Below are 24,984 nucleotides of genomic sequence, written 5' to 3' on the forward strand. Positions count from 1 at the left end.
AAAAGAGGAAATGAAATTAGTCTGGCACAACCAGCTCTTGATGAAATCATGATGACTCTTGCTTCCTTTTTTCCCTAAGTATTCACCATCTATCACTTTAGAATCACATTCTAGAATCTTCCCAAGAATCTAGGTTAATATCATGGGCTCACAGTTTGGTCCCTCAGTAGTCCTATCAAACGCAGAAAGGAGGGCACAAAGGTGCAGGAGGGAAGAGAGAGTGAGCTTGGTGGGTTCGATGAGAGGAAAAGAAAAAGACTACGACTCCCAAAGTGCTGAGCGGCATCTACGTCATTCTTGACCCCAACGTTCCCCTTCACCCCAGTTTCCGCTTCCCTATTTTACAATTCACAGCCCTAAGAGCCGAGAGCCAGCTATCGGGCACGTGAGTCCGCGTGACAGCTGGAGGTGGGGAGGTGAAGGTTGGTTATTGATGGGAAAGGTGGGTGTAGGGGCGGGGCCTTCTAGATTGGCAGGAGAGGAGGGCGGTGCCTATATGAGGGTTCCATTAGTAATTGGTCGGAGTGGGAAGAGGGCGGGTTTAATTTCAGAAGCTAGGGATTGAACTCGCTTTTTGCCAATGAATGGTCAAATAGTGGGCTGTATTAGTTGGGGGCGGGAGGGAAGGGGCAGGGTTAAAAAAAAAAAAACTCGCTGTGGTTGCCTGCCGCGGGGCCTGGTGGGAGGCATCCTTGCCGGGCGGCAGGTTTGCGTTTCCTGTTTCCGGTTCCCAGAGTGGGGCAGTGTGAGGTGCTACTGGAAACCCTGGCCTCTGGGACGGGAACCGCCGCTGGGACCCTGGACTGTCCCTTCTTCGGGCCCAGTCTCCAGACGATATTCACTGGGAATTTCCAAGGAGGGGTGCTCTAATTAATATTCATGAGGGCTCATTAATAATTCAGGACGATCGGCGTTTCGCCCCTCCTCCCCAGTGGCACGTGAGTATGCTGAGGCCCCTTGGGAGAGGTACTGGAGACTGGGAAGAACGACCCTAAGAGGACCCTTTTGGAATCTGGATCCTTGGCATCCCTCTCTCCGCCAGGAGCTCGATCCGAACTCCCACGGAGGATGTAGTGGGAGGAGGGGGAGGCTGGGACTCGGACTAGGCCACGAGGAAGTTGCAGGGACGTGGTATGAATGGAAGGAGAACCTATAGGATTTGAGTAATATTTGGGGGAAATGGACTGGTGAAAAGAGGGAGACAGTAATCTAAGGAAGGTCCCCCCATCTTCTCTCCGTGGGCACTGACTGAATTATCATTGGAGGCTCTCCCTCGTGTGGGATTCACAAGGTAACTTGCGGTGAAGACGTCAAATAGAAGCCTAGGAAGAAACAGGAGTCTTTTGAGACAGATTACAAAGATGCACGGTGTAGCATCTTGCGTCAGTTGGCTCAAAGTTTCTCGAGGAGACAGTTTGAGTTATTTCTCCAGGGTTTCTCTTTGCCATCCCTTAAATGTTTTTGATATGCAACTATCCGGAAACGAGAAAAGAGATGAAGGCAGGGATTTCTTGCTTCAAGGAAGGCTCAAAGTCAACCATCAGACTTGCGCGGTTGAGATGGTATAAAAGTGGAAGTTACCGTTACCAAACCAGTCTTTCCATAGTGTAGGTTGAGTGTTTCTGATTGCCATAGACTTGAGAGGGGATCCATAAGAGGTCCTTACCCTTCTAGTTTACAAATTTTAAATGTTCTTTTAAAAGATAATTGCTTGTTTCTTGACCATCTCTATGCAGACCCCTCAGCTTCCTTTTGATAACTTTCTGATTTGGGGAGAGGCTTATTTTTAATCATCATCAGGTCAAGAAGTTCTTAGTTTTAAATGGAAAAAACAAACCCTACTAAAACCTACTATTTTCTTAATTTAAAACTCATTCCTTCATGTTTGATGAAAGCATCTGTTCCTGTGTCTAGAATGAATGTTTTCTTCACTTCAAACTCTGAAGAGTTCCTAGCTTCCCTCAAGGTTCACCTGTTGACCTAACCCCCTCATCTGTTAATGATCCCACCATAAAAAAGAAAAGAAAAGGAAAAACCTTGTATGTATTTCGTATATGCCTATATTCCTATTTATCTCTGACCCTTAGCAGAATGCCTGGAATAATAGCTAACATTTATATAGTGCTTAGTATGTGCAAGCCACTGCACTAAGTGCTTTTTTGATGATTATTGATATCCTTAATCATAACACTAATGAGGCATAAATAAGAATAATAATCACTTTTTAATAATTTTTAAAACATATTTAGTCTATATTTTTGTGAATCCTCAACTTCTTAAATAGTGTGGTAACCAAAAATTACATGCAAAACTATTCTCTAATAAGAGACCAATTGTGGAGCAAATGAGAAAGAATTCCTTTTTTTTTTCCCTTCATGAAGTATTTGTAGTTAGAATGTCCCTAGCCCAATTTTTCATCTATTGCCTTTAAAACTGAGTGCAGTGTTACCTATTTAGCCTTCTATATATTCCTGGAGGTGGTTTCTGTGACGTAAAGACTAAGAGGGTAGATTCTTGGCCTGTTGGAAGAATGAGAAATCTATTTCTCTTATAGTTTGGGATTTGGTATTCATTGATTAGAAGATTGGGGGTGACCTCTCCTAATTGCTCAGCTCAATGGGATAGACTAAAGGTGGAATTCTGGGTTTAGTGCTTTAGGCTTTTTAAAGAAAAGTTCAACTATAACAGATAAGAGGCTTTAGACTTTAAACCTTATGCCTGAAATCCCTCTTTCCAAAACTGAAATGACTTTTTTCCGGGAGTTCAGAATTTTGATGCCTTTAATCTTTTCTCAATTCATTTTGTGTACCCTTTAGGTAGTACTATCAGGCAGTATTTTGGGGCCTGAGTCTTTTGTTCCATTTTCCACTAAGTCACTCTTAGCTTTGGAGAAGTCATTTTCCCCTTTGTATCTCTGAGTCAAATGGAGGATGTAGTTTTGTTATCTGTCACCTAATTTAGATCTTTGGAAGGATGGGTATTTTAGTTTTGGGGGGATCCTCAGACTATGGGTGAGTTATAACAATAAAGTGAAAAGTTGAATTTAGGGGTTGGTAGGAAAAGGTAGGTAGGACTAAGGATTATCTGGCAGAGTTTTGATGGCAGGATGCTGTAATTATAGAATTACCAGTTTACAAACGGTTACTTAAAATAACCTCTGGAATCAAAGTTGAAATCTTATACAAACCAGTAAGAACTAAGCAGGAAGGGAATGGACAGAAGGGGACAATAAATTTAGAAATGTATAGTAAATTCTAATTAATGAACGATATTTTTTTCCCCAGAGTAACTTGATAAAATGGGTCAAGTATGCAAACATTAAGGTGATTTGGCTGAGTGGTTCCCAGGAGCTCAGTGGCAAGAAGTGTACTGACCTAGTGAATTTCCTTCTTCCTATAATTTATAAAATTGAGTGCATTTTGGAGGGGGCAAGACATGAGACCTTAAAAGAAATGAGTGCTTATTATTTGTTAAGTGGAGCTTTATTCTTTTATGTCCTTTTTCCACTCCATGACTAAGACAGGCAATAGGATTTCTAGCTGGTCTGAGACATTAAGAATCAGGGGATTCTTATTTACTTCTATCTTGGGTTTGTTTGGACCTATATGATCCTTTTGGGGAATGTGGGTGGGAGGTTTACTTCTGCAAGATCTGTGACTAACTCTTGGTTTGGCATAAATCTTAAATCTACCTCTTTTCCAAATAGGCAGTAATGCTCCTACCTGCTTAGTTTTTCTGAAATGTTTAGTGTGGTTTGTTTTGTATTTAGCAGTTAAGAATTTCTGCTCTAACAATCCTGGTTTGAAAATGGCTTTTTTGGTGTCTTACCACTGAGGAGAGCTTTGCTTGTTCACCGTATTGGCTCCCTCCCCAAAGTATTATAACTAACTAACAAATGGAAACATTTTGTAGAGAAATGCAAAATAATGAGAGTAATTAGCACTGGCCTGGCACTTTAGAGACACTTGTAGAGACACATTATAGGGAGGTATAGAGTCTTCTATAAAATTGTGCCTGTGGGGCAGCTAGGTGGCCCAGTAGATTGAGTCAGGCCCAGTGATGGTTAGTCCTGGGTTCAATGTGGTCTGAGAGACTTCCTGGTTGTGTGACCCCCTGGGCAAGTCACTTAACCCCCATTGCCTAGCCCTTACTACCCTTTTGCCTTGGAACCAATACTTAGTATTGATTCTAAGACAGAAAGTAAGGGTTTTTAAAATAAATAAATTGTGCCTGAGTTTGGGAGAACTTAGCATTGTAGGTGATACAGAAAGGAAGTTTGGGTAATGTAGTTTTTAGGGATTCAAGATATTTCTAACTATACATTCCCCCCTGTGATCCTTTGGGAGTCTAGTCTCCCCAATGGATCATTTAAACATAACTAACTTACAATTTTAACTAGAGGTAGATACAACATTATATTTTCTAAAGGGAAAATCTGGGGATAAAATGGAAATAAAAGAGAAAAAGAACAAAACCAATGTGGCCAGTGATAGGTATTAAGCACAGTTGGCTTGAGAGGATATGTGTTAGACATATTGTATGTGCCAAGTCCAAAGGTTTTGATGCTTTGTGCATAATAACTAAAAGATCAGCCTGACAGTGTGTTGTGATGGTTGACTCTTTCTCCTCCTTTTTCTCCTCTTCCCTTCAGGATGTTCCCCTTTTACAGCTGCTGGAGGGCTGGGCTGCTATTTCTACTACTCCTGGCTGTGGCAGTGAAGGAGGCCTGGCAGGTGGAAGAGAAAACCTGTGACTTGATAGGAGAAAAGGATAAAGAGTCAGAAAAGGAGCGGGCCATACTGAAAAAATTGACTCCACTTTTTGGCCAAAGGTAAAGGGCAGAAACTTCCCAGGGTTTGGGGCAGTATTTGTTTTAAGGAATCTTTCCTTGCCATGTAAGGAATGCCATCTGTGTTCTTTGGGGACCAGCCACCCTATTTCATAATGAATAAAAGGAAGGGGAGGGAAATCAACCCGATTTTTACTATCAGCCTATATTCCTTACGTAATTCAGCTTGATTTATTTGCCTCCAAGAATAAACTCCAAGGACTAAGCCTGTACTCTCTAAAGTAAACTTTTGATGACAAACTGTATCTGACGTGGGCACTGAGCCTTAGCTTACATGGACATTGTTAGGTCCATCCTTTAACTGTTCCCTGCTACCTTGAATCTTGGGAATATGTGTGGAGTGGGGGCTAGGGAGGATAGGATAATCAGTTATTTATTTAAAGGTCCTTCTTAAGGAAAAAAGCAACTTTTCAGAACTCCATGCTCCAGAGCATGGGCACTTGGCATATATAAAGTGGCAGGGCTTGGGACAGATGCTCTGTGGAAAGCCTGGAAGCTCTGGCAGGTGTGTTTGTGTGTGTTTTAATTACCAGTTAACCTTTCAGAGCCTCAGATATCATATTTCTGCAGATGGTATTAACTACTATGTGTGACCATAATTATCTCTGCCAAAAAGGTGGGATGATCTTGGATAATGAACACAAACCACAGTAGATGTGGTTAGGTTAAGTTCTGCTGTAAGTGGACATAACTGTTCTGACTTAACCCCCTTCTTCATTTCCCTCTTTTGTCTTACAGCTTTGAGAGTACTGTGGGCCATGATTCAGAATCCTATACCTACAAATTTAGGGTGTGCCGAGAAGTTGGCAGCAACAACTCTGGGGCTGGACTGGTGCAGGTCAACTTGAAGACTAAAAAGGAGACGATAGTAGGGAGAATTAATGAAACCCATGTCTTCAATGGCAGTAAGACCCTTTCTCACTTGTACTGTCATCAGATAAATTCAGTCAACTGATTTCAACTCAGTTTCCCAGATTTCTTTGCCCTTTCAGATGTATTTTATGATCTGCCACCTGGTCTCCCTTCCAAGTTTATAGTTTTTTCTTTTTTTTCCCCTTTATAGTTTTCTTTATATATTTGTTGCTTAAGGAGTATCTGTTGGCATGATTATTTCACTAAGGGTTAAAGATGGAAAGAACATGATCATCCTTGTGCCACCATCTTTTCTCCCCCACTATTCAACCAGTACATAGTTATTTTGAATTTAGTAACCGATTTTAAATACCAGAATGTAGGTAGACTTCTCCCTTCTATCCTTTTCTCAGTGAGTCAATATTAACTCATAAGATTGATTTGATATAGCTGTATAGTATACTCCAGTAAAATAGAAATTATTTTGATTCATGTCATTGTGCCTTTGGACATTATCAAGACTTATTACTAGCCTAGACACTCACCTTTTCCAGTTTTGAGTATCCTATAAAGATACATGACACTGGTATAGTTGATATAGCTCCCTTGATGCATTCATGAACACATTTTTCAGTAGAGCTAATTCATCTACTTTTATTCTCTTCCACCCACTATATTGCTCAAATATGTTGCTGCTACCCTTTCCTTCGACAAAAGGTTTTCCTTGTCCCTCAGGTGACTGGATCATGTTGACCTATAAAGGGGGTGATGAGTATGACAACCATTGTGGCAAGGAACAGCGACGGGCAGTAGTGATGATCTCCTGTAACAAACATACCATTGGGGTGAGACACTATGGGGCCAATACAATTGACAGAAACTGAATAGCAGAGTGGACAGGGCACTACTGGATGGCAATTTTAGGAAAGTCTGTGGAGTTAAGGGGAGTATTTCTTTTGTTAGGTTGCTGAATTAGGCTAAGGGTGGGTTAGGTGGTAGAAAATGTTACCTTTAACATAGTAAATTATCATTTCCCATCTTTTCCCAGGGCAACTTTGCACCAGTCTCTGAAGAAAGGGGCAAAATACAAGAATGCTTTTACCTCTTTGAGATGGACAGCAGTCTGGCTTGCCCGCCTGAAGATACCCATCTCAGTGTGGGCTCTATTTTACTTATCACGTGAGTGCTCTGAAGCACAAATACTTCAGTACCCATTTCTCTATTTTTATCAGTGGGAACAATTTCTGTAAAGGCATGAGGGATTAAAATGCATTCCCATCTTTTGCAGCTAAGAGAATGTGAATGGGTTTGATTTAATATAATCTAGTGTAATTGGGGGGGGGGGGTGAGGAAGGACTCTGTCTTAGACAACTTGACAATTCTTATTCTTCTTTGGCTAATGGGATAAACTAAAGCATAAGCCAAGAGGCTGGTGATTTGCTTTGACCAAGAATGAATTTGTGCCAAGATGGTTTCCAGATTCATGCTCAATGCCAAGAGCCTCTTCCCATCCTCTCCCCCCTCCCCCCTTTGCAGGTCTCTAGCTCTAGTTAGTTGCCTTGAGGTCATTTGGGGGATAGGAGTCACTACTGTACTGCTAGTTATTCACTAGCTCTAGCTGGGTTCCCAGTCTTATTCCTTAGAACTTGTGTCTCAAGTTAATGTGATTCTTTTTCTGGTTTCTTCCCCCTTCTCTGTCTATAGGTTTGCCTCACTGGTGGCTATCTATTTCATTGGGGGCTTCTTATACCAAAGGTTGGTGGTAGGTGCCAAAGGCATGGAGCAGTTCCCTCATCTAGCCTTCTGGCAGGATCTGGGCAATTTGGTAGCTGTAAGTAACTGTTGCTATGGTACCCATTCTGCATCTAGCTGTAGGGAACAGATAGATTCTGATCTTTTGCAAGACCTGGCTTATTCTAGTTTTCCCTCTTAAAAGTGGTTTGAGTTTCTTAAGGGGGGAGGAGGGATGAGGGTAAAGGAAATGGTTAGGGCAGTGAGACCCTATTCTCCTAGGCTCAAAAACTCAAAACGAAACTTTTAACCTTGCATGTTGGCAGCAGACACTTTCAGTTTATTCTTTGAGTTACTTTTTCCTGGAACCAGCCTCCCCCAGGCTCACCTGTGATATTCATAGACCAATACTAGACCTTGAGTATCTCTTCACCCCCATAGCTAAAGCCTTCAGTCATTCTTTTTTTCTCAGGATGGCTGTGATTTTGTGTGCCGCTCTAAGCCCCGAAATGTGCCTGCTGCCTACCGGGGCGTGGGGGACGACCAGCTCGGGGAAGAATCAGAAGAGAGGGATGACCACTTGCTGCCCATGTGACTGCACTGGAGATACCCAGCCTTTCTTTTTCTCCACCCCCGAACCAAAGCATCCTCAGCCAGATTTCTCCCGCCGCCGCTGCTGCTCCATCTCTTCTACCAGTTTTTCCCTCTAATTTGCTTTTAACTTGCACTCACTCTTTCTACCCACTAAGCTGCCTTCTCTCTGCTCTGTGTTTTCCCTTTGGAGTCCATTAGTGGCACTGACCCAGAGGAATGTGCATAGAAGGGATCCTCCTTACAGGCTGAAGGGAACTGAGTCCGAGAGGGACTACCCTTACAGAAAAGGGATGGTTAGGGAGGTGTACAGATGGCTGGGAGTGGACAAGAGACTTTCCCAGCCTTTTTACTGCATTTTCAATGTTAGCCTCTTCTATGAGACACTGGATTCTAAAGAAAAAATTTATTTATATAGGGTTTTGGTTGCTGTCATGCTGTTACCCTATGCCTGCAAGAGTCTGGTTGGAATTCCCTGTTGCTTAGGACAGCTTTGTAATGATTATCACTTCTGAATTTAGTCTGGGCCCAAGGCAACCCCCAATCTCTCTTGGCCCTCACTGGGATCAGAACTAGAAAATGTGAATTTTCCCAGGCCACAAGTTTGTGAGGCACCACCAAGTCATCTGTTGACTTAGTTAGGGACCTTTGCCTTGAAATATTACATGGATTGTGATCATGTGTATCACTTCACATTCAGCCAAAAAGCCCAATCCAGAAAGCCAGAAACTAGAAGGGGAAATGAGACTGAAGTATTGTGCCACATTGGCTCCTGAAAAGGAAAACTAGCTGTGCCTGGGGTGAGCTTATTGGTGGAGACAAATTTTTTCTCTCTCCGATTATAGAACCTGGTGAAGCTTTGAATTTTCAAGATGTATTCCCTCCTTTTTATGAATATGGCCTGTCTCCCCAGGGATGTGATTTTTCTTTTACAAAAATTGCCAAAAAATGCAAATACAAGTGGATAGGGAGCCTAGGGCCCTGCTTCCAAGTATAGAGAATGCTACTAATATTCCCTCTGCTGGCTCAGGGAGGAAAGTGTGTACTGCCCAGGAGATGTTTTGGGGTAAATAAGGGTTTTCAAAATTCCTTCTGGTGCCTCCCTTTTCTAATTAGGTGGTATGGCCAGGAAACTGGGCTAATCTTTCTTAGGCTATTTAATAAGGTTCTTCTGGCCAGTTGGGGGCAAAATAGCTACAACAGACAGAAATTTTCTCTTTGGCTTTTTCATTACTATTGGAACATTTTTTTTCCTTTGAATATAGGGAAATTAAGGTTATAAAATCAGCAGGTTTTTTTTTCCCCTCTGTGTGTGTGTGTGTGTGTGTGTGTGTGTATTTTGTTTTCCTCCTTCTTCCTTAACCTGGTGTTTTAAAATGAGGCAAAGTCTATGCCACTTTTTGTATAAAAACACAACTTCAGAAAATTAAAAGGACCAAAAAAACCCTATCTTTGTGGTCTGGCTGTTCACATAAGAATTAGGGTCAAGAAATTCAGGCATAAAGTAAAACAGACAACCAAGACCAGTTTTCATCCTTTTACTAAGGAAGAAAAAAAAATATTTTGATTTTGTTGTTGTTGTTGTTGCACAAGAAACAGGGTCTGAGGCAGGTATTTATATTCCTGGCCCCACGTAACTCATACTCCTGCCTTGTAAAGCTAGGGGAAAGAGAAGAGGTAGAAAGAAAGAAAAGGTTGGGGCAGAATAGAAGAAATCCAACAGATGAATGGGGGAGAAAAAAGAATAAGAAAAGCCACACACGTGCCAGCCACAAACATCATGCCGTGGGCCCCTGTAGCAACTCGAAGCTTAGGAATCCACTCTCAAGAGGGTTGAACAGCCCTGCCACGGGACTCTGGGCCAGACCTACAATGGTACATACAGTCTGGAGAGAGAAGTACCAGAGACTAGAAATCCTACCCTTACTGCCCCAATGGAGGGAAGCAGCCCCTACCATGCATTGTCAGGCCCTAGCCTTACCGTAGGACCTCCAGAAGTTAACTCCTGACTAGGCTTGCCATCCAGGACTGAGCAGAATAGCCCCTGCCCTTTAGGTGGTCTCAAAGATTTGGGGTTCAGGGAAGGGTGGAATGGTGAGGGAGAAGCCATTTTTCAAAAATAAACTAGAACTGGGATGAAGTGTTAAAGTTGCTGTCATGTGGTGACAGCAAAGTTCACCAGAGGGTGGATGAAAACTCATCTTTTCACCCCTGTGTTCTCCACTGGTGAGGCGGCTCCCTCTTCCCCTGCCCGGATCTCTGCTGGTACTCAGCAGGTTGCAGCATGGGCAGCAAGAGAAAGCTCACTTAGAACTAGTCTGTGGGAGGACTTTTGTTAGGTCTCCTTAAGGACATTGATCTTGGCGCAGATCTTGAGGGCTGGACCCAACTTGATGTTCATGGCACTCATGAGGTGTTCTTCTTTGAGTAGCAACAAGGCCTGTCCGTCAATCTCCTGGGAGCGAAACTCTTCTGCAATCTCTTGGCATCCTAGAAAAAGGCAAAGATGAGAAGAGTTTTATAAAAATGGGCGCCAGCCAAAAAGAGGGAAGGGTGGAAAGGGGAGGGCAAGGTTTAGAAGGCAGTGGGGCTATAACCTGGCCTGTCTCCCTTAGGACTGTCCCACCTGTTTCACACAGCAGCCTCCAAGCATCCTGGCCCCATCTTGTGCCAGGCAGCATTTCCATCCCAGGATGCCCCTTCCATTATCAGGTTGAGGAGCTTCAGGTACATAGCAGACAGTATTTCCTTTCCCCTCACAGTACCCCAGACAGAACAGTGGCAGGGCGTGATGGATGAACTGAGGATAAGCAATGCAAAGCTAGAATGGGACTCACTTATCCTAAGTTCAGAGATAGAATACGGGATCTGAGAAGGTATGTTCCTGGGGTACAATGAGAGGAGGATGGGCAACTGACTATAACTGCCTAAGAAGGATTAAAGAACTAACTAGTTAGTAAAACTACAAAACCTAGAACCAAATAGCTCACACTTATTGTGGTCTACAGTAGAGAAATATGCTTTACATTTATAATTAAGCACGAAGAATACTTTCTGAATGTCTACTCTGGGACCCAGAACTCATACCTACACTACCAAATCATCAGAGGATTTTTAAGGATCTTAAGACTGGTTTGGAAATTGTTTTTCCTGCTGAGGCAGGGAAGAATATCTTAATTCCTGAAAATCTTTCTAACTTCCAGCTTTTTCTGACTTCAAGAAGCCACAGTCCCCTTGTTACAGTGAAAGATAATGAATACTTCTAGTCACTCTTACAAGAAATACAACAATATTTTCATTTTGTAAGAGGTCAGCATAAAATGAAGTGAACAAGGAGAGTGACCAAGTTGAAAAGCAGGCCTGCTGTAGAGAATAACAGCCATTAAAGTAGAAGAAAGCTGCTGCCATTTCTGTAACATGGTGGAGTGTCAAGCCAATCTCTGAGTCAGAAATTAGATAAAGCACCATTACCCCTCCTCCCAACTACCAAACCATGCTATGGAAAGGAAATATAATTAACTAAAAGGAAAAAATACATCTTTCTACACTACCCATACACTATTCTATAGCATCATTACACTGTGATACTAACCCTAAAGAAGAGTTTGAAACACTTTCTAAATTGAGATGAACCTTTCAGGCTGTGGGAAGGAGTTATCAGTAAGGTCTGACCTTGTAGAGAGGCGATGAACTCGTAGACTTCTTCCACACTCCAGCGGCTGGGGTTGCTGGATAGGAAGACAGGGTTGATACCATGCAGCTCTGGTGTTAGGGTGTCTGTGTTAGGATTTCCCAGGTCTCGTTCTCCATGACCAGCCCTCACTGATAAAGGCCCAGGGGATGTGGGAGATAGTGCTTCATCATAACTAGAGTTATCTGAGCCCCGGCTAGAATCCTCTTGACCCTGTGTTAGAAAAGAGAGAATAAGGAAGAAAGATTGGCAGAATTAAACATAGGGCTATCATATGCATCTCAGACATTCTAGAGGCCTTCAGAATGCTTCCAAGTGATATATACATGTGTGAAGTAATCTACAAATGGGCACAAAATAACCCTATTTACAGGCAAATTCCAATTTTTACTGCATTATTGCTTTTTGACTTTTCATGCTTCTCTTTTTTTCACTTAGTATAACAACCACTATGCAAAAATTACATTTAAAGAACTGGTGAAAACAAGAACTAGAGGACAAATAAAGGGAAGCGAAGAAGACAACTGGTGACTTTTTTTTGGCAGACTAACGATGAGTTGGTTATGTTGCCATCAAAAGCCACACTCAAGCAGTAGTGACTCAACTTGCTTCCAATTCCTTGAATGGAGGGGCGGGGGAAGGTGGAAGATGGAAGGAAATTCATTTCAGGGTGGGGGACGGGTATCTCTTTCAATAGTCACTGGCTCTTCAAGAGAAGCTTACCCGATGTCGCTTGCCCTGGATCTTGGCTCGGGCAATATCAGAAGAACTCCGTCGAGGCCCACGCCGGCGTACTCGAGCATAGTTAGCCTCCTGGAACTCCTTCATCTTCTTCCGCTTTAGTCGAAACTGGTGGCTACAGCTCACATTGTACCTAAGTGAGCAAGGGTTAAAGCACTGGAGTAGGTCAAGCCTTTGGGTAGAGCTTCCCACTATATATGCCAACCCTATACCAAACAAATTAACTTTAAAAAAGGAAAGGAAGAGTGTCAGGAGAGCATCTGGGAAATAGTCCTGGGAAAGGGATGAGAGGGTAGGGGCCTGAGTACCTCTTAGCACATGTCATGGAGCAGAATCTCTTGGAGCCACGAAACTGCTCCTCCGGAGCATATTTTCCACAGTACTCACACTTCAGAAGATTTGTTTTCTTATCCAGCTCTGGAGAACAGGAAAATGCTGAGGGATGGGCTATCATGACTGCCATCAGGACACGTGAAGCCCCAGAGGCAGCCCTTCAGAAGCCCTACTAAACCAGCTCTCGGCCCTTAAGTAGCCCTGCTGGGAGCTCTTTGGCCCTACACCATTGAAACTGTTCAAGAATGTCATTGCCACCTGAGATGTTTTCATTATCCCTTTCTTCATTCACATTCCCCTCCAACCCCTATCCCCACCTCTGCTGCTCACTTCTCTGGCTAAGAAGGAAAGATCCTTAGTGGCTGACTAAGTAGATGAGACCCCTTTCTCCCAAAGATTAATGAAAACCCTAAAAAGAATTAGTAAATTAGCCCAAGCCCACCACCGTGAATCTCTTTTCCCAAGAGGGTTCTTCATAGTCATACTCACCTGAAGTTATACTGTCCCCTCCCAGGGGGCCACCTGGTTGGCTTTCATTCAGCCCTATAGGAGCTCCCGTCTGTAATGGCTTCTCAGACTCCTTCAAGAGCTGAGAACAGTTCACCTGCAAGTGGCAACATAACCAGTTAGTTCATTTCTTTCCTTCTCTCTTTACAGTTCTTTCAAGGATATCCCTCCATAAGGTTCTTATCTATATCTATAAGTTAGTTGCAAAGTCTGAACCAGAGATCATTATCCCAGAATGGGTGGAACAGTCAAGAGCCCCCAGGATTTCATACAAGACACTGGAGAATAGATGTACAATCTCCCCAGCACTATATTTCTTTTTAGACTTTTCTTGACTTTTGCCTATAATACAATGAGATGTCTGGCCTGGGACTCAATTAAGTCTTGGCTCTGCCCCTCACGAACTGAATGACTTGGGGTAACCCTTTCACCTATTGCAAACTATCTATTTTATGTGTAAAATCAAAGGGTTAGAATACATGCTCTCCAGAGACCCAATCTTAATTCTACAAATATTTTCTTTCATTTGCTCACCCCCATCAAAATTTTTTTTTTGTTTTTTGCTTTTTCTGACTCATAGTCATATGCTCTGAGCCAGAAGGGGCCTTAGATCACTTAGTCCTCTCTCCTTTGTTTTATAGGTGAGGAAAATGAGGAGCAGGTACGTTAGGTGCCATGCCTGAGGCTCTAAAGTGCCAGTGGCAGGATTCACACACAGGTTCACTGTCTAAATCCAGAGCTAATGAACCCTGAGGTGTACCCTTCTTTGTCACAAGTTCATTCATTCAGATTGGTGGAACAATATCTTTTGCTTAGAGAAGGTTAAAACTCTTAACTATAAATCACTCGACCCTACTCCCTCACCGGAAAAGGTTCTGCCCCTTCCTGGATGACAAAGCCTTCAATGATGTGAGTAAGGATTTGAGGTTTCACAATGGCCTGTGGGGGCTTCAAGTCACCCATCTGTCGAGACATCATGGCCAGTGTGGGAGGTGGCACCGATGGGGTGGGGGCTGAAACCGCCAGCTCACTGCTCGGAGTGTTAGGGACCATGTTGACCACTGGCTCAGCTTTCTCTAGAAAAAAAAATATATATATATATATGGAGCAGGTATAAGAGGTTCCTTCAGTATACTCTGTCATAATAATAGACTTGGTGGCTAAATACAACCCAGACATACCAGTTTTGGGAATCTGCCCATTTATCCACCCCACCTTGGGCATGCTACTGCCCTAGATTTGTCTTTCAGCTCTTTAGTGTAAGTGCCTGTCCCTAGCATACTCCAGAAGCCACTAGGAAGCCTGTTGTCATTTCACCTGCAAGGCTGCCCTTTTCTTCCATGATTTTGGGACTCTCTATGATTGGTGATGACTTGGCAGAAAGCATAGTGTTTACAACAGAGGATTCCTCTCTATCTTCTTCAGATTCAGCCTTTCGCTTAACAGCCAGAGTCTGGGGTTTGCCCTTTATAGTAGGAAATGAAAAGAGAAAATCAGATAGAACCCAAGGATGAAGGATAATCTAGGATTCTGACAACTCCCATTCATTCTAGGTGACACTTCAGCAGCTCTCAATTCTCAAACTGAAGTTTTCCCTTCTGGGTTCTCCCTCTTCTTTCTAGTCTGAGCCACTTCTAAGACTAACCTAGGAGCTGAGTTCTATTCCATGTTGCTTTGTCCTAGTACTCTTGCCTACCTCAGTGGCTTCAGAGTGGTTGACTGCTCAGAAAACTGACCACTAAGGATGGAGTTTGAATACTAATTACCATCAGGACCAAACAAGCAGCAGTGCCTCTCATCTTTGAGCCCCTCTTCCAGTTTAAAAGGGAAATATCCCTGCTGTAACCCAGGTTCTTCCCCCACCACTTCCCTATCTGCTTAACATCCCTTTCCCTTTCAGATGTCACTCACCGACAGCTGGACAGACTGCATATAGAAGGCAGCAGGCACCTGGGCCACAACGGGTGAGGCAGAGGCTCCACCCTTTACCACATGTGCTGTTCCCTGCAGAGGGGTCAAGCTGACCCCAGAGGCCAGGGGTGGAGGGACCTCTTGCAGGGTGCTAGTAGCCTGGGAGGGTGGTGAAGTTACATGGGTCTGGCCCATTCCTTGCATTGTGCCTGGCATTCCCCGAGAAGCTGGTCCAGCAGCTGCCAGCTGTGCCAATCCCAAAGCCTGTGCCTGGGCTGAACCTGGCTGCCGACTTCCCACAACTTGAACTGGAATATGTGGGGGAGGTTGTTGGGTAGCAGACATCTTGGTAGCCCCTAACTGAGGAGGCTTAATGGATGCCAGGGGCAGTTTGGACTGGATGGGCATGGGTGGCTTAGGAGCGGAGTCAGGTGGGAGTGTCAGGGCCTGGGACTGGAGCATGGGCTGGACGACCAGGGTCTGGGCTTGTTGAGACTGTGGGGGTGCGGCTTGCTGGGGAGGCGGAACTTGTGGCTGAGGGGCAGTGAGAGCTGGGGCTTGCTGTTGCTGCTGCTGCTGTTGTTGCTGCTGCTGCTGCTGCTGCTGGGCTAACTGGAGATGGGTAGCTGTGTGGAGCAACTGGGACTGCCGGTGCTGGAACTGCTGCTGGTGGTGGATGGCAATCTGCTGCTGAATTACTACTTGCTTCTGCTGTAGATGGATCTGTTGCTGTTGCTGGATCAGTGAGTGGGGCTGGATCTGTGTGTAGGTTGCTAGAGGAATGAGGCCAAGGCGGGCAAGGGAACAGGGAAAGAATAAAATGTGATCAAACTAAGAGTTCCTTCCAGGAGTTCCAAACTTTGAGGCTGTATAATAAAAAGAAACCTAGACTGAGATGCACCTTCTGATGTCATCTTAGCCATACTGTTGCTTCAAGGCAATTGTTATCAAATTTGCCTAGTCCTAAAAATCCTTGGAAAGAGGATCTTCTCAAAATTACAAAGTGACATTAAAAGAATGATGTAAGGGGGCTGCTAGATGGTTCAGTGGACAGACCCAGGCCTAGAGAGGGCAGGTCTTTAGGTTCAAATCTGGCCCCAAATACTTCTTAACTCACCAACCTTGTACAAGTAACTTAACCCCCATTGCCTAGCCCTTACCACTCTTTTATTGATTCTAAGACAGAAGGTAAGGTTTTTTCCCCATGAAGCACTAAAAATGCCAAATCATTGTTAAAAATTACAATCAGCTCTTAATTCTCACTAAGTGATTTATCCCCACCAAAATATTTCAGATAATATATGGACTCCTCCCCTAGCTGAGGCTTAGGACATCTAAGCTAAAATTAAATAAGCTGGGAATTTAGGACTAACCACTAAAAAAGGGTTAAATGTATGTAGAGTAAAAATGTAGATAGTGATATTTATCTACCTAAATTCCAAAAATAATATATTTTTATTACATTTTGTTTTGGTACTATCACCTCCTTTCCCCCCATTCTATTATTATTTGCTTATTAAGACTTAGCAAAATTAGAATATAGGTTTCACTATGCTACTTTAACAACTGCTACTATCCTATATCTTTTTTTTTTTGTTTTGTTTTTTATATTTTTAAACCCTTAACTTCTGTGTATTAGTTCCTTGGTGGAAGAGTGGTAAGGGTAGGCAATGGGGGTCAAGTGACTTGCCCAAGGTCACACAGCTGGGAGGTGTCTGAGGCCAGATTTGAACCTAGGACTTCCTGCCTCTAGGCCTGGCTCTCAATCCACTGAGCTACCCAGCTGCCCTCCCCCCCCATCCTATATCTTTTTAAATCTCATGGATGAAACATCTCACAAAACCTTTCAATTGTTTCAAAAGGCAAAAATATCAAGGAAACCAAGGTCCAAGGAGCAACAGGGAGCTGCTTATTTCTTATAGAAAATCAGGGCAGGTCTAAAAGTAGAACTCAGGACTCAGCTAAAATGTTTTTTCTTTTCTCAGGTGGAGAGTAATCCTGAATCTAGCAGATATATATGCTGGGGAGAAACGTGGTCTGTTTGCTTCTCAATACTTGGCCCATAGTTCCTGCAGACACTTTAATGCCTGTCTCTAAGCCTAAGAGAGGGAATGGGCAACAGGGGAAAGAGAACTCTAGGTTTCAGAGTAAGGCAGCCAGAAGTGAGCAGCTTGGAAGCTGGCTGGTGATTGGGACAGAGTTGCCATTAGTGGGCATTCTTTTCCTGATTAGCACCAGCATGACATAAGATGAATGGATGTTCATTTTCTTTCCTCATGCTGTTATACAATAGGAGCAATCAAGAAGAGTAAAAAATTTTTTAAACAAATAGGAAATAGCCAGTCCTCTTGCTTTCTGAGAAAAAACAAAAAACAAAAAACTACAGGTCTTTGGTGAGTAAAGACACCTTGCGGAGCCAAGATAGCTCACCTGAGCTGATAAGGGTCTGGCTGGGAGCAGGTGTAGCTGTCCGGGTCAGGTTCATGCCCACACTCTGCTGTCCACTGCTCTCTACCTCTGCCTTCTTGGCTGCTGCATTTTCTGCCTCTGTCTGGCTGCCCTGGCTCACTGTCACTGCCTGGGCTGCAGGCAAAGGCTGCACCACCCCAGTACCCTTCCTGGAGCAGCTCCCACCTCCACCCAACCCTGAAGAGGGCACCTGACCCAGGCTCCCAGACGCCTGGCCACCCCCCTGTCCCATAGATCCTGGGATGCCATTCCCACTGCTCCCACCAGCTTGACTGAGGTTGAGGGACTGGCCTGCCCCACCAGAGGAAGCTTGAGCCACAGCTAAAGGTTGGCCAGTGGCCTGGGGAAGGCCTGTGGTGGGAGAGGCTCCAGGGGGAATGGCCTTTTGAGCAGAGCCCTGCATTTGAGGACCCTGGGCTGAAGATTGTTGGCTCCTCACTGCCAAGTTCTGCACCTGAAAAACATGAAGTGAGAATAAAGACTGGTAAAAAAGATAGGAACTAAGGGAAGTCATAGAATATAGGAGTTGGAGGGGGACTCAACAGCCATCTAAGTCTAATCCATCAACTGAGGAAATGTTCTTCTAGTCTCTGTTTCAAGACCTGGACAGGACTTGGGGTGAGGGAAATGGATGGACAAGAGGAAACCAACATTTTTCAAAGCCGATTATTCTGCTTTTTGACAACATTAATTATTAGGAAATTTTCTAACCTCAATTAAGCCTATCTTTGTCCCTTTTGCAACTTCTATCCATTGTTCTAGGTTCTGGTCTCTGGGGCTAAACAGAGTAAATCTAATCCCTCCTTAATAGTAAAGTAATTCAGATACTTTTAAGAAAGCTGTAATGTTCCCCTTAGGGTCTCATCTCTTAGCTAAACATGCCTGGTACCTTTGACCAATCCTATTATGTCATGAAATCAAGGTCCTTCACTATTTTGATTGCCCTCGTCTGGATTCTCTCTAGTTTTATCAGTGAACTTAACTCTGATGTCCAAAACTGTCTTCTTCTAAGATAGACCTAGATTAGGTCTGACAATACCAAACTAAAATGGTACATCAACTCCCTATTCCTGGAACTTAGACCTCGCTAATGTGGGCTGAAATCACATTTGGTTTTTTGTTGGCTGCCGTATCACATTGACTCACAATAAGCTTGCAGTCCAACCAGTTCCCAATATCTTTTTCAGAACAACTGTTGACCAAGCCCCCTCATCTTAAACTGGTGGAACTGATTTTTTGGTATCCAATTGAAAAATTCTATATTTATCCGTTTTGGTGTTTCTTACTAGATTCAGCTCAATGTTCTTGCCTATCAAAATCTGTCATTCAGTGTGTTAGCTATCTCTACCAGCTTTGGGTCATCTGCATATTTTATAAGCGGGCCTTTTGAAGTCACTGGTAAAATTATTAAACAACACAGGACCAAGGACAGACCCCCATGGTACTCTACTGGAGACTTCTTGCCACAACGACTCTGAAAGAAACAGTTAATATTTGTTAACTGACTGACTACTTTTAAAACCCAGCCAGCCAAAGTTCTGAATCCCTCACATTATGTTGCTATCTAATCCACATCTCTTTCTGTCTTCTTCAAGAGTCTGTGGTGTATTGATATGGAAGGGAAACTAGTTACTGCATCATAGCTTCAATTCCCCAGGATTAGAACAAAACAAATTAAGTTTCCATTGTCCTAGGATAGAAAATTTAAGATTTGAGAAAGCATATCAGTTGGAAAAGACCTCAGAAGTCATCTACTCCCAGGGGCTAGGGAGCACAATGGATGGAGAGTCAGGCCTGGAGTCTGAAGGACCTGGGTTTAAATCTGACCTCAGAAACTTCCTAGCTATGTGACCCTGGGCAAGTCACTTAACCCCCATGCCTAGCCCTTACTGTTCTTCTAAGACAGAAAGTAAGGGTTTAAAAAAAGTCATCTAGACTTTTCTATAATATCCTCAACAAGTGTTCACTGTGCCTACTTGGAGACTTCTAGCAAGATTCTTTTTCTTCAAGATAGGGACCCCCCCCAAAAAAAAAACCCTTGCCTTCCATCTTAGAATCAAGACTATGCATTGGTTCTCAGGCAGGAGAGTGATATGGGATAGGTAATGAGGATTAAATATTTGCCCAGGGTCAAACAATTAGGAAGTATTTGAGAGATAGGACCTCCTATCTCTAGCCAGGCTGTCAATCTACCGAGCCACCTAGATGCCCCCAATATCCCATCTTTTTATTCAACTCTAACCTCTCTTCTGACCTCTAGTCTCATATCACCAACGGTTTATTGGACATGTCAAACTGAGATGTTCTGTAAGCATCTTAAACTCAACAAGTCCAAAATAGAACTCATTTTCTCTTCTCCCAAGCCTCCATAAACTCTAGTAGTTCCCAGTTACCTTCTGGATCAGATATAGAATCTTATTTAGCTTTTAAAGCCCTTCAGACTGTCCCCTTTCCCTACCTTTCCAGGCCTCTTACATTTATTTTTCCTCCTCCACATACTCAACAATCCAGTGACACTGGCCTCACTCTTCTTCACAAATGACACCAACCTCTCAACTCTGTGCCTTTACATTGGCTATCTTACCTCATGCTGACTCTCTCATCTCTGCCTCCACACTTCCTTTGTTTCCTTAAAGACTCACCTGTGACTGCTTTCTTTGAGATTACATCCCATCTGTACTGTAGATGTTATATACACATTTTTGGTAGGCTATTTCCTCCTCTATAAATGTGTGGCTTATATCAACCCCTTAGAAGGAAAGGATCATGTTTCTTTATTTCTATCTCCTGGGTCCAGTATTGTCTGGCACATAGCAGGTACTTACTAAATGCTCGATGATAAGGACAATAGAATTTCCCCTAAAAGTCAAAATCTGCCTCCCTGAAATCTCTTCCCATTAGAACTTGCTCTTCCCTCTGGGGCTAAACTCTCCTCCATACAGCAAGGCCCTTATCCCTCTATTAAATGTAACCAAATCCTCTGGTTTCAAAACAGCACTCAGATTTGTCATTTTTTCCTCGTTTCTATGCTACTTCCTTTGTCCTGGCCCTCCTCGCCTGAAATCTGGATGCCTCCAAGTGAATCCCCCCTATTCTCCCTGCCTCCAGTATCCTTTTCCTCTAATTCCTCCTGCATACTGTTGCCAGACTCATCTTCCTAAAATATCACTTCCTCTGCTATTCCCCTATTCAATTAGCCTTTTCTCCCTGTGGCCTACTGAATCAAGTATTAATTCCTCAAAGTATCAGAGGTATTTCTAACTCAACAGATCCAAAACAAAAACTCCTGTTTTTCTCTTTACAACCACCTGGCCCCCCAAATTTCCACTTTCTGTCAAGGGCATGGCTACCTAGTTTATCTAGTTCAAGATTCATGATCAAAGTCATCCTGGTCTCTTCTCTTGCTTATCTGTTATACTCAATGTTGTGTCAAATCTTTCCATTTCTTCTTCCCCATCTGTAGTCCATCTCCTTCCCTCCACATACCACAGCTCCTCTAATCCAGGTAGGTCCTCGTCAGCTCTGGCCAAGACTATCCTAATAGTAGCAATAATGGCATCTAGTCTATCTCTTGGCCGCAAGATCCTCTCAGCTCTTATCTATGCTCAACTGGGCAGCTAAAGTGATCTTTCTAAATGCAGGACTGATCATTGTCATGCCCCTATTCAATAAACTCTAATATAAACCCTAGTATCTATTGGATCTTACATAAGCCCTTCCGTTTGGCATTTAAAGCTCTTTAAGATCTCTCCCAATTCTATCTTTATGCCTTTCCCTCCACCACACACACTACAATCCAGCCAAACTGGCCTTCCTGCTATTTGTTACCCAATACTCTAGTTCCTGTCTCTGCTATCTGGAATGTATTTCCTCCTCACCTCTGCCCTCTTAGAATTTCTGATTTTCTTAAAAAATTCCTTGGTTACCATCACTGCTAGGGGTTTCCCTTCCTCTGCTCTGCCCAGGTTAGCATATTATCTGCTTTCTTGTGTTTTGTATATACATATATGTAAGTCTTCTCTCCTGTTAGAAGATGAGAGTCTTCTCTTTGAAAGCAGAGATTACTTCACTTTTTGACTTTTTATCCCCAGCATCTAACAGAGTCTGGCATAAATAAGGCACTTAAATGTTTGTTGACATCGATTCTCCTCAGCTGAAGTAGTCATTTACTGACCTGATCTGTATCTGTGTGGACTCCAGGAGACTGAGCAGATGGCACTTCCTGCTGGACAGCAGCCACAGCCCCATTAGGCATGAGGATGAGCTGGGATGTCAGAGGCACATTCCGGCCCAGGGTCCGATTCACCTGTAACAGGTTACCCAGCTGCGGCTGGCAGGGACAGAACAAGAATGGAAGAGAGGCAAGTAAGAGGACAGAAAGCGAAAAAAGAAGTAGAGAAATAAAGAAAACAAGATAAAATAGACACAACTGATGAAACAGCTAAGCCTGGCTCTTTTCCATGTCAGCCCTTTCACCCTCAATATCTGATTAATATGTAGAAAAATGGGATTTATTGCAAGAAACCAGAGCCAGGGATTCATGTACTTGGGAAATTAACTGGCCAATATATAAGATTTAAAATAAGTCAAAACACAATTGGGAAATGAACTGAGATATGGCAATCCACTGGAATTTCCAAAGATTCCAAGATATTGGTCAAGAGGCAAGGATTTCTCTTTATATCTATATTCTAACACAGGGTTGATCATAAAGAAAAATATTGTTAATATATAATAAGTATAGCAAAGAACTGATCTGTTAGCCCTGATCTAGTATCTTCCATTTTAGGATCTCAAAGCATTCTTATCCATCTGGGAGCTATAAAGATCAGCAATCACTTCCTGGGCAAATCAAGGCAAGGAAAGCAAAGTAGTTTGTCCCAAGACATCTGGGAGACCAAGATCAAAGAAGGTGACAAATCTTGGTTCCCAGTTTTGGCCCAAGCTCTTTGCTAGGTTAAGAGATCAGGGTATTTGTTCTTGCTCAGATCATTGTCATATATAATGGCTTACCCGAAGATACATCTGGGCCTGGGACTGGTTGAGAGGTGGAGAGGTGGTATTCCCCAGGAGTACAGACTGGGTAAGGGTGGTAGCACTTGGGGAGCTCACACTCTGGGAACGGCTGATGAGCTGAGCAGCAGATGTGGTAGCCAGATTGATCTATATTATAGCAAAAGGATAAGAGGTATGGATGGCTAGGAAGACACAAGACCCTTATATGTTTCCTCTCCAACAAATCTAGTATTACAATTAAGAGTACATACTCCCTCAGGCAGGATCAAAGGAAAGGGGACACCACAAATTCTCATTAATGTGAAGTTTAGGAGGTGAACTACTACTTGCTTGTCCCTGTTAAGTCCCTGATATGTAGGACATCCCTCAGTGTCATCCAATAGACCCAGCACATTGGGTTGCCAGTCCCAGAAGCACAAGAAAGTAGCCTGTCCTCACAGGGCTACACAGAAATAATTATCTCTTCCTAGTTTCTTTCTTCTTTTACATTATTTATATCTATTGAGACTCTAATACAAATTCAAATAGCTTCTATATCAAGAGTAGAAAGCTTGTTATTCCTAAATTGGCTAGGTTCCCAAACTCAAATAAAGACAGCAAGATAGCACCATGGATATTATTGGGTCTGAAGTCAGGAAGAGTTGAGTTCAAATCTAGCCTTGGACACTGTTGACTTCAGTTTCCCCATATAAAGAAATTGCAATTACCTCCCAAGGTTATTGTAAGAATCAATCAAGGCAGTATTTGTAAAACATTTAGCATAGGCGAGACTAAATAAGTGCTTATTCCCTTCCCTTCCCTACTTCCAATACTAGAAGTGCTACATAGTATTCCTCTGCCATATCTAGGTTTCAAGCTCAGTTTTCTTGCTTTCACTTTCATGGCTTTTTTTTTTTTTTTTTTAAGTGAGGGGGTGGAAGCCTGAGCTGAGGGACAGGAGCACAGAGGCTGTATATATGTGATCAGAAAATGCTCCCTTAGATCCTTGATTTCAGCCATTTATGGTAGGTCTTGGACTCTGCCCTCTGGGTGTCCCCTGTACTGGCTACCCTGGTGGGAGAAATACTTACCGAGGCCTGAGTAGTAGTGGTCTGCTGAGGTGTGCTGGTGCTTGGGGAGCTGGCCTGCCGACTGGCTGCGATTGTAGCCTGCGTATAACAAGAGAGAAGAGAGAGCACAGAGCCAAGGAAAGACCTGAGTCTTCCAATAACATATAACACACACGAATGTGCACAAAATCTCCAGTGAGGATAGAGGCTCTACTAGAATACGGGGCTAGAAGATGTAAAGATACCTTTTGTTTTAGTTGTGGCAAAACAGTTCTACAGGTGCAACCACAATGACCTTTTTGCCAGCTCAAAGGGGGCACAAGATGTCAATATTCTTATTTGCATTTACTGGATAGGTAAAACTTAGGATTAGGAGGCTCTTTTGTAAGATTACATCATTAGCCAGTACTGAGATGAGACCTCAGAAATTCCAACTCTTGGACTGCTCTCCACCGGACTCCAGAAACCCTAGACACGTGTCAAAGGCCCATCCCTCCCCCAAAGTAGGACAAGAGGCACAGGAGAGACTTTATCCCCAGCCCTACTGAGTGTATAAGCAATGCTCCCCAAGGTTTCCCCCGACCCACCTGTGGTGCCTTTCCCCTCCCTCTTGGGCCAGCTGGCTGCTGACCTCTCACCTGCTGGACGGCAGCCAGGCTGTGCAGCTGGGCATTGCTAAGCTGCTGCTGAAGCATAAACTGGTGGAAGTACTGGGCTGCGTTAGGCTGTCTCTGTAATGCCTGTAGGGCCTAAAAAAAACAAGAGAAAGAAAGGCCAAGTCATTCAGAATGGGAAACTGCTAATTCCTAACCTACCTGCACTGCTGAGAGCCAGTTTGAAAAAGAGGTCAGGTGGAGGTGAAAGCCAGAGATATACACAAGAGTGAAATGATTTTGTCCTTGAGGGAGTGAGTAACTATTCTTTTTGGACCAATATTCCATTCAAAGCAATGGGTACAAGCTGTACTAAGTTGTTCAAGTTTGTACATCAAAAATGAAAGCAGTGCGACTCAAACAAATCCACACTTCTCAAAGTGGGATCTCTGAATATTTGCTAGAAAAGGACAAAAAAGGGCATTCTGGGGGGAAATAAACAGTAGATGATGACAATTTAAGGAAAGAAACAGATTAAAAACTAAATGCGATAGTTCCTAGGTTGCTAAAGTAACATCGAGTAGACAGGAGATAACAGTAACAAGGGATATATATATATATATATATATATATATATATATATATATATAT

General features: G+C 43.3%; 2 protein-coding genes across 6 annotated transcripts in view; one reads left to right on the forward strand and one right to left on the reverse strand.

Annotated features, from left to right (window-relative positions):
- The first annotated feature begins 328 nt into the window (after positions 1 to 328).
- Positions 329 to 9,472, forward strand: M6PR (mannose-6-phosphate receptor, cation dependent). Of its 5 annotated transcripts, none has more exons than XM_044679661.1 (8): positions 329 to 385; positions 1,915 to 2,039; positions 4,652 to 4,831; positions 5,588 to 5,754; positions 6,437 to 6,546; positions 6,750 to 6,880; positions 7,406 to 7,532; positions 7,905 to 9,472. In XM_044679661.1, exons 3-8 carry the CDS (start codon positions 4,653 to 4,655, stop codon positions 8,025 to 8,027), a joined length of 837 nt encoding a protein of 278 aa, XP_044535596.1. In that variant the 5' UTR covers positions 329 to 385; positions 1,915 to 2,039; position 4,652; the 3' UTR covers positions 8,028 to 9,472. The 5 variants fall into 5 exon arrangements, with proteins under 5 accessions (XP_044535596.1, XP_044535598.1, XP_044535594.1 ...); XM_044679659.1 differs by lacking the exon at positions 329 to 385 and adding an exon at positions 663 to 938; XM_044679660.1 differs by lacking the exon at positions 329 to 385 and adding an exon at positions 1,227 to 1,291.
- A 73-nt stretch (positions 9,473 to 9,545) lies between these two features.
- Positions 9,546 to 24,984, reverse strand: part of PHC1 (polyhomeotic homolog 1) — a 64,981-nt gene continuing 49,542 nt past the window's right edge. The window contains exons 2-14 of the mRNA XM_044679078.1: positions 24,379 to 24,489; positions 23,762 to 23,839; positions 22,689 to 22,838; positions 21,850 to 22,005; positions 17,637 to 18,129; positions 15,207 to 15,979; positions 14,613 to 14,760; positions 14,160 to 14,371; positions 13,278 to 13,392; positions 12,764 to 12,872; positions 12,438 to 12,588; positions 11,696 to 11,927; positions 9,546 to 10,513 (exon numbers count right to left, since the gene is read on the reverse strand). Coding sequence (XP_044535013.1) covers positions 10,359 to 10,513; positions 11,696 to 11,927; positions 12,438 to 12,588; positions 12,764 to 12,872; positions 13,278 to 13,392; positions 14,160 to 14,371; positions 14,613 to 14,760; positions 15,207 to 15,979; positions 17,637 to 18,129; positions 21,850 to 22,005; positions 22,689 to 22,838; positions 23,762 to 23,839; positions 24,379 to 24,489 — 2,883 coding nt within the window. The 3' untranslated portion in view covers positions 9,546 to 10,358. The remainder of the gene's footprint in view (positions 10,514 to 11,695; positions 11,928 to 12,437; positions 12,589 to 12,763; positions 12,873 to 13,277; positions 13,393 to 14,159; positions 14,372 to 14,612; positions 14,761 to 15,206; positions 15,980 to 17,636; positions 18,130 to 21,849; positions 22,006 to 22,688; positions 22,839 to 23,761; positions 23,840 to 24,378; positions 24,490 to 24,984) is intronic.

The sequence above is a fragment of the Gracilinanus agilis genome, chromosome 5 (genome assembly GCF_016433145.1).
Source record: "Gracilinanus agilis isolate LMUSP501 chromosome 5, AgileGrace, whole genome shotgun sequence".
Lineage (NCBI taxonomy): Eukaryota > Metazoa > Chordata > Mammalia > Didelphimorphia > Didelphidae > Gracilinanus > Gracilinanus agilis.

Coding starts and splice junctions, on each gene's coding strand:
- M6PR (XM_044679661.1), top strand. CDS start 4,653: ATGTTCCCCTTTTACAGCTGCTGGAGGGCTGGGCTGCTATTTCTACTA. Junction 4,832..5,587: donor ACTCCACTTTTTGGCCAAAG/GTAAAGGGCAGA, acceptor TTTGTCTTACAG/CTTTGAGAGTACTGTGGGCC. Junction 5,755..6,436: donor AACCCATGTCTTCAATGGCA/GTAAGACCCTTT, acceptor CTTGTCCCTCAG/GTGACTGGATCATGTTGACC.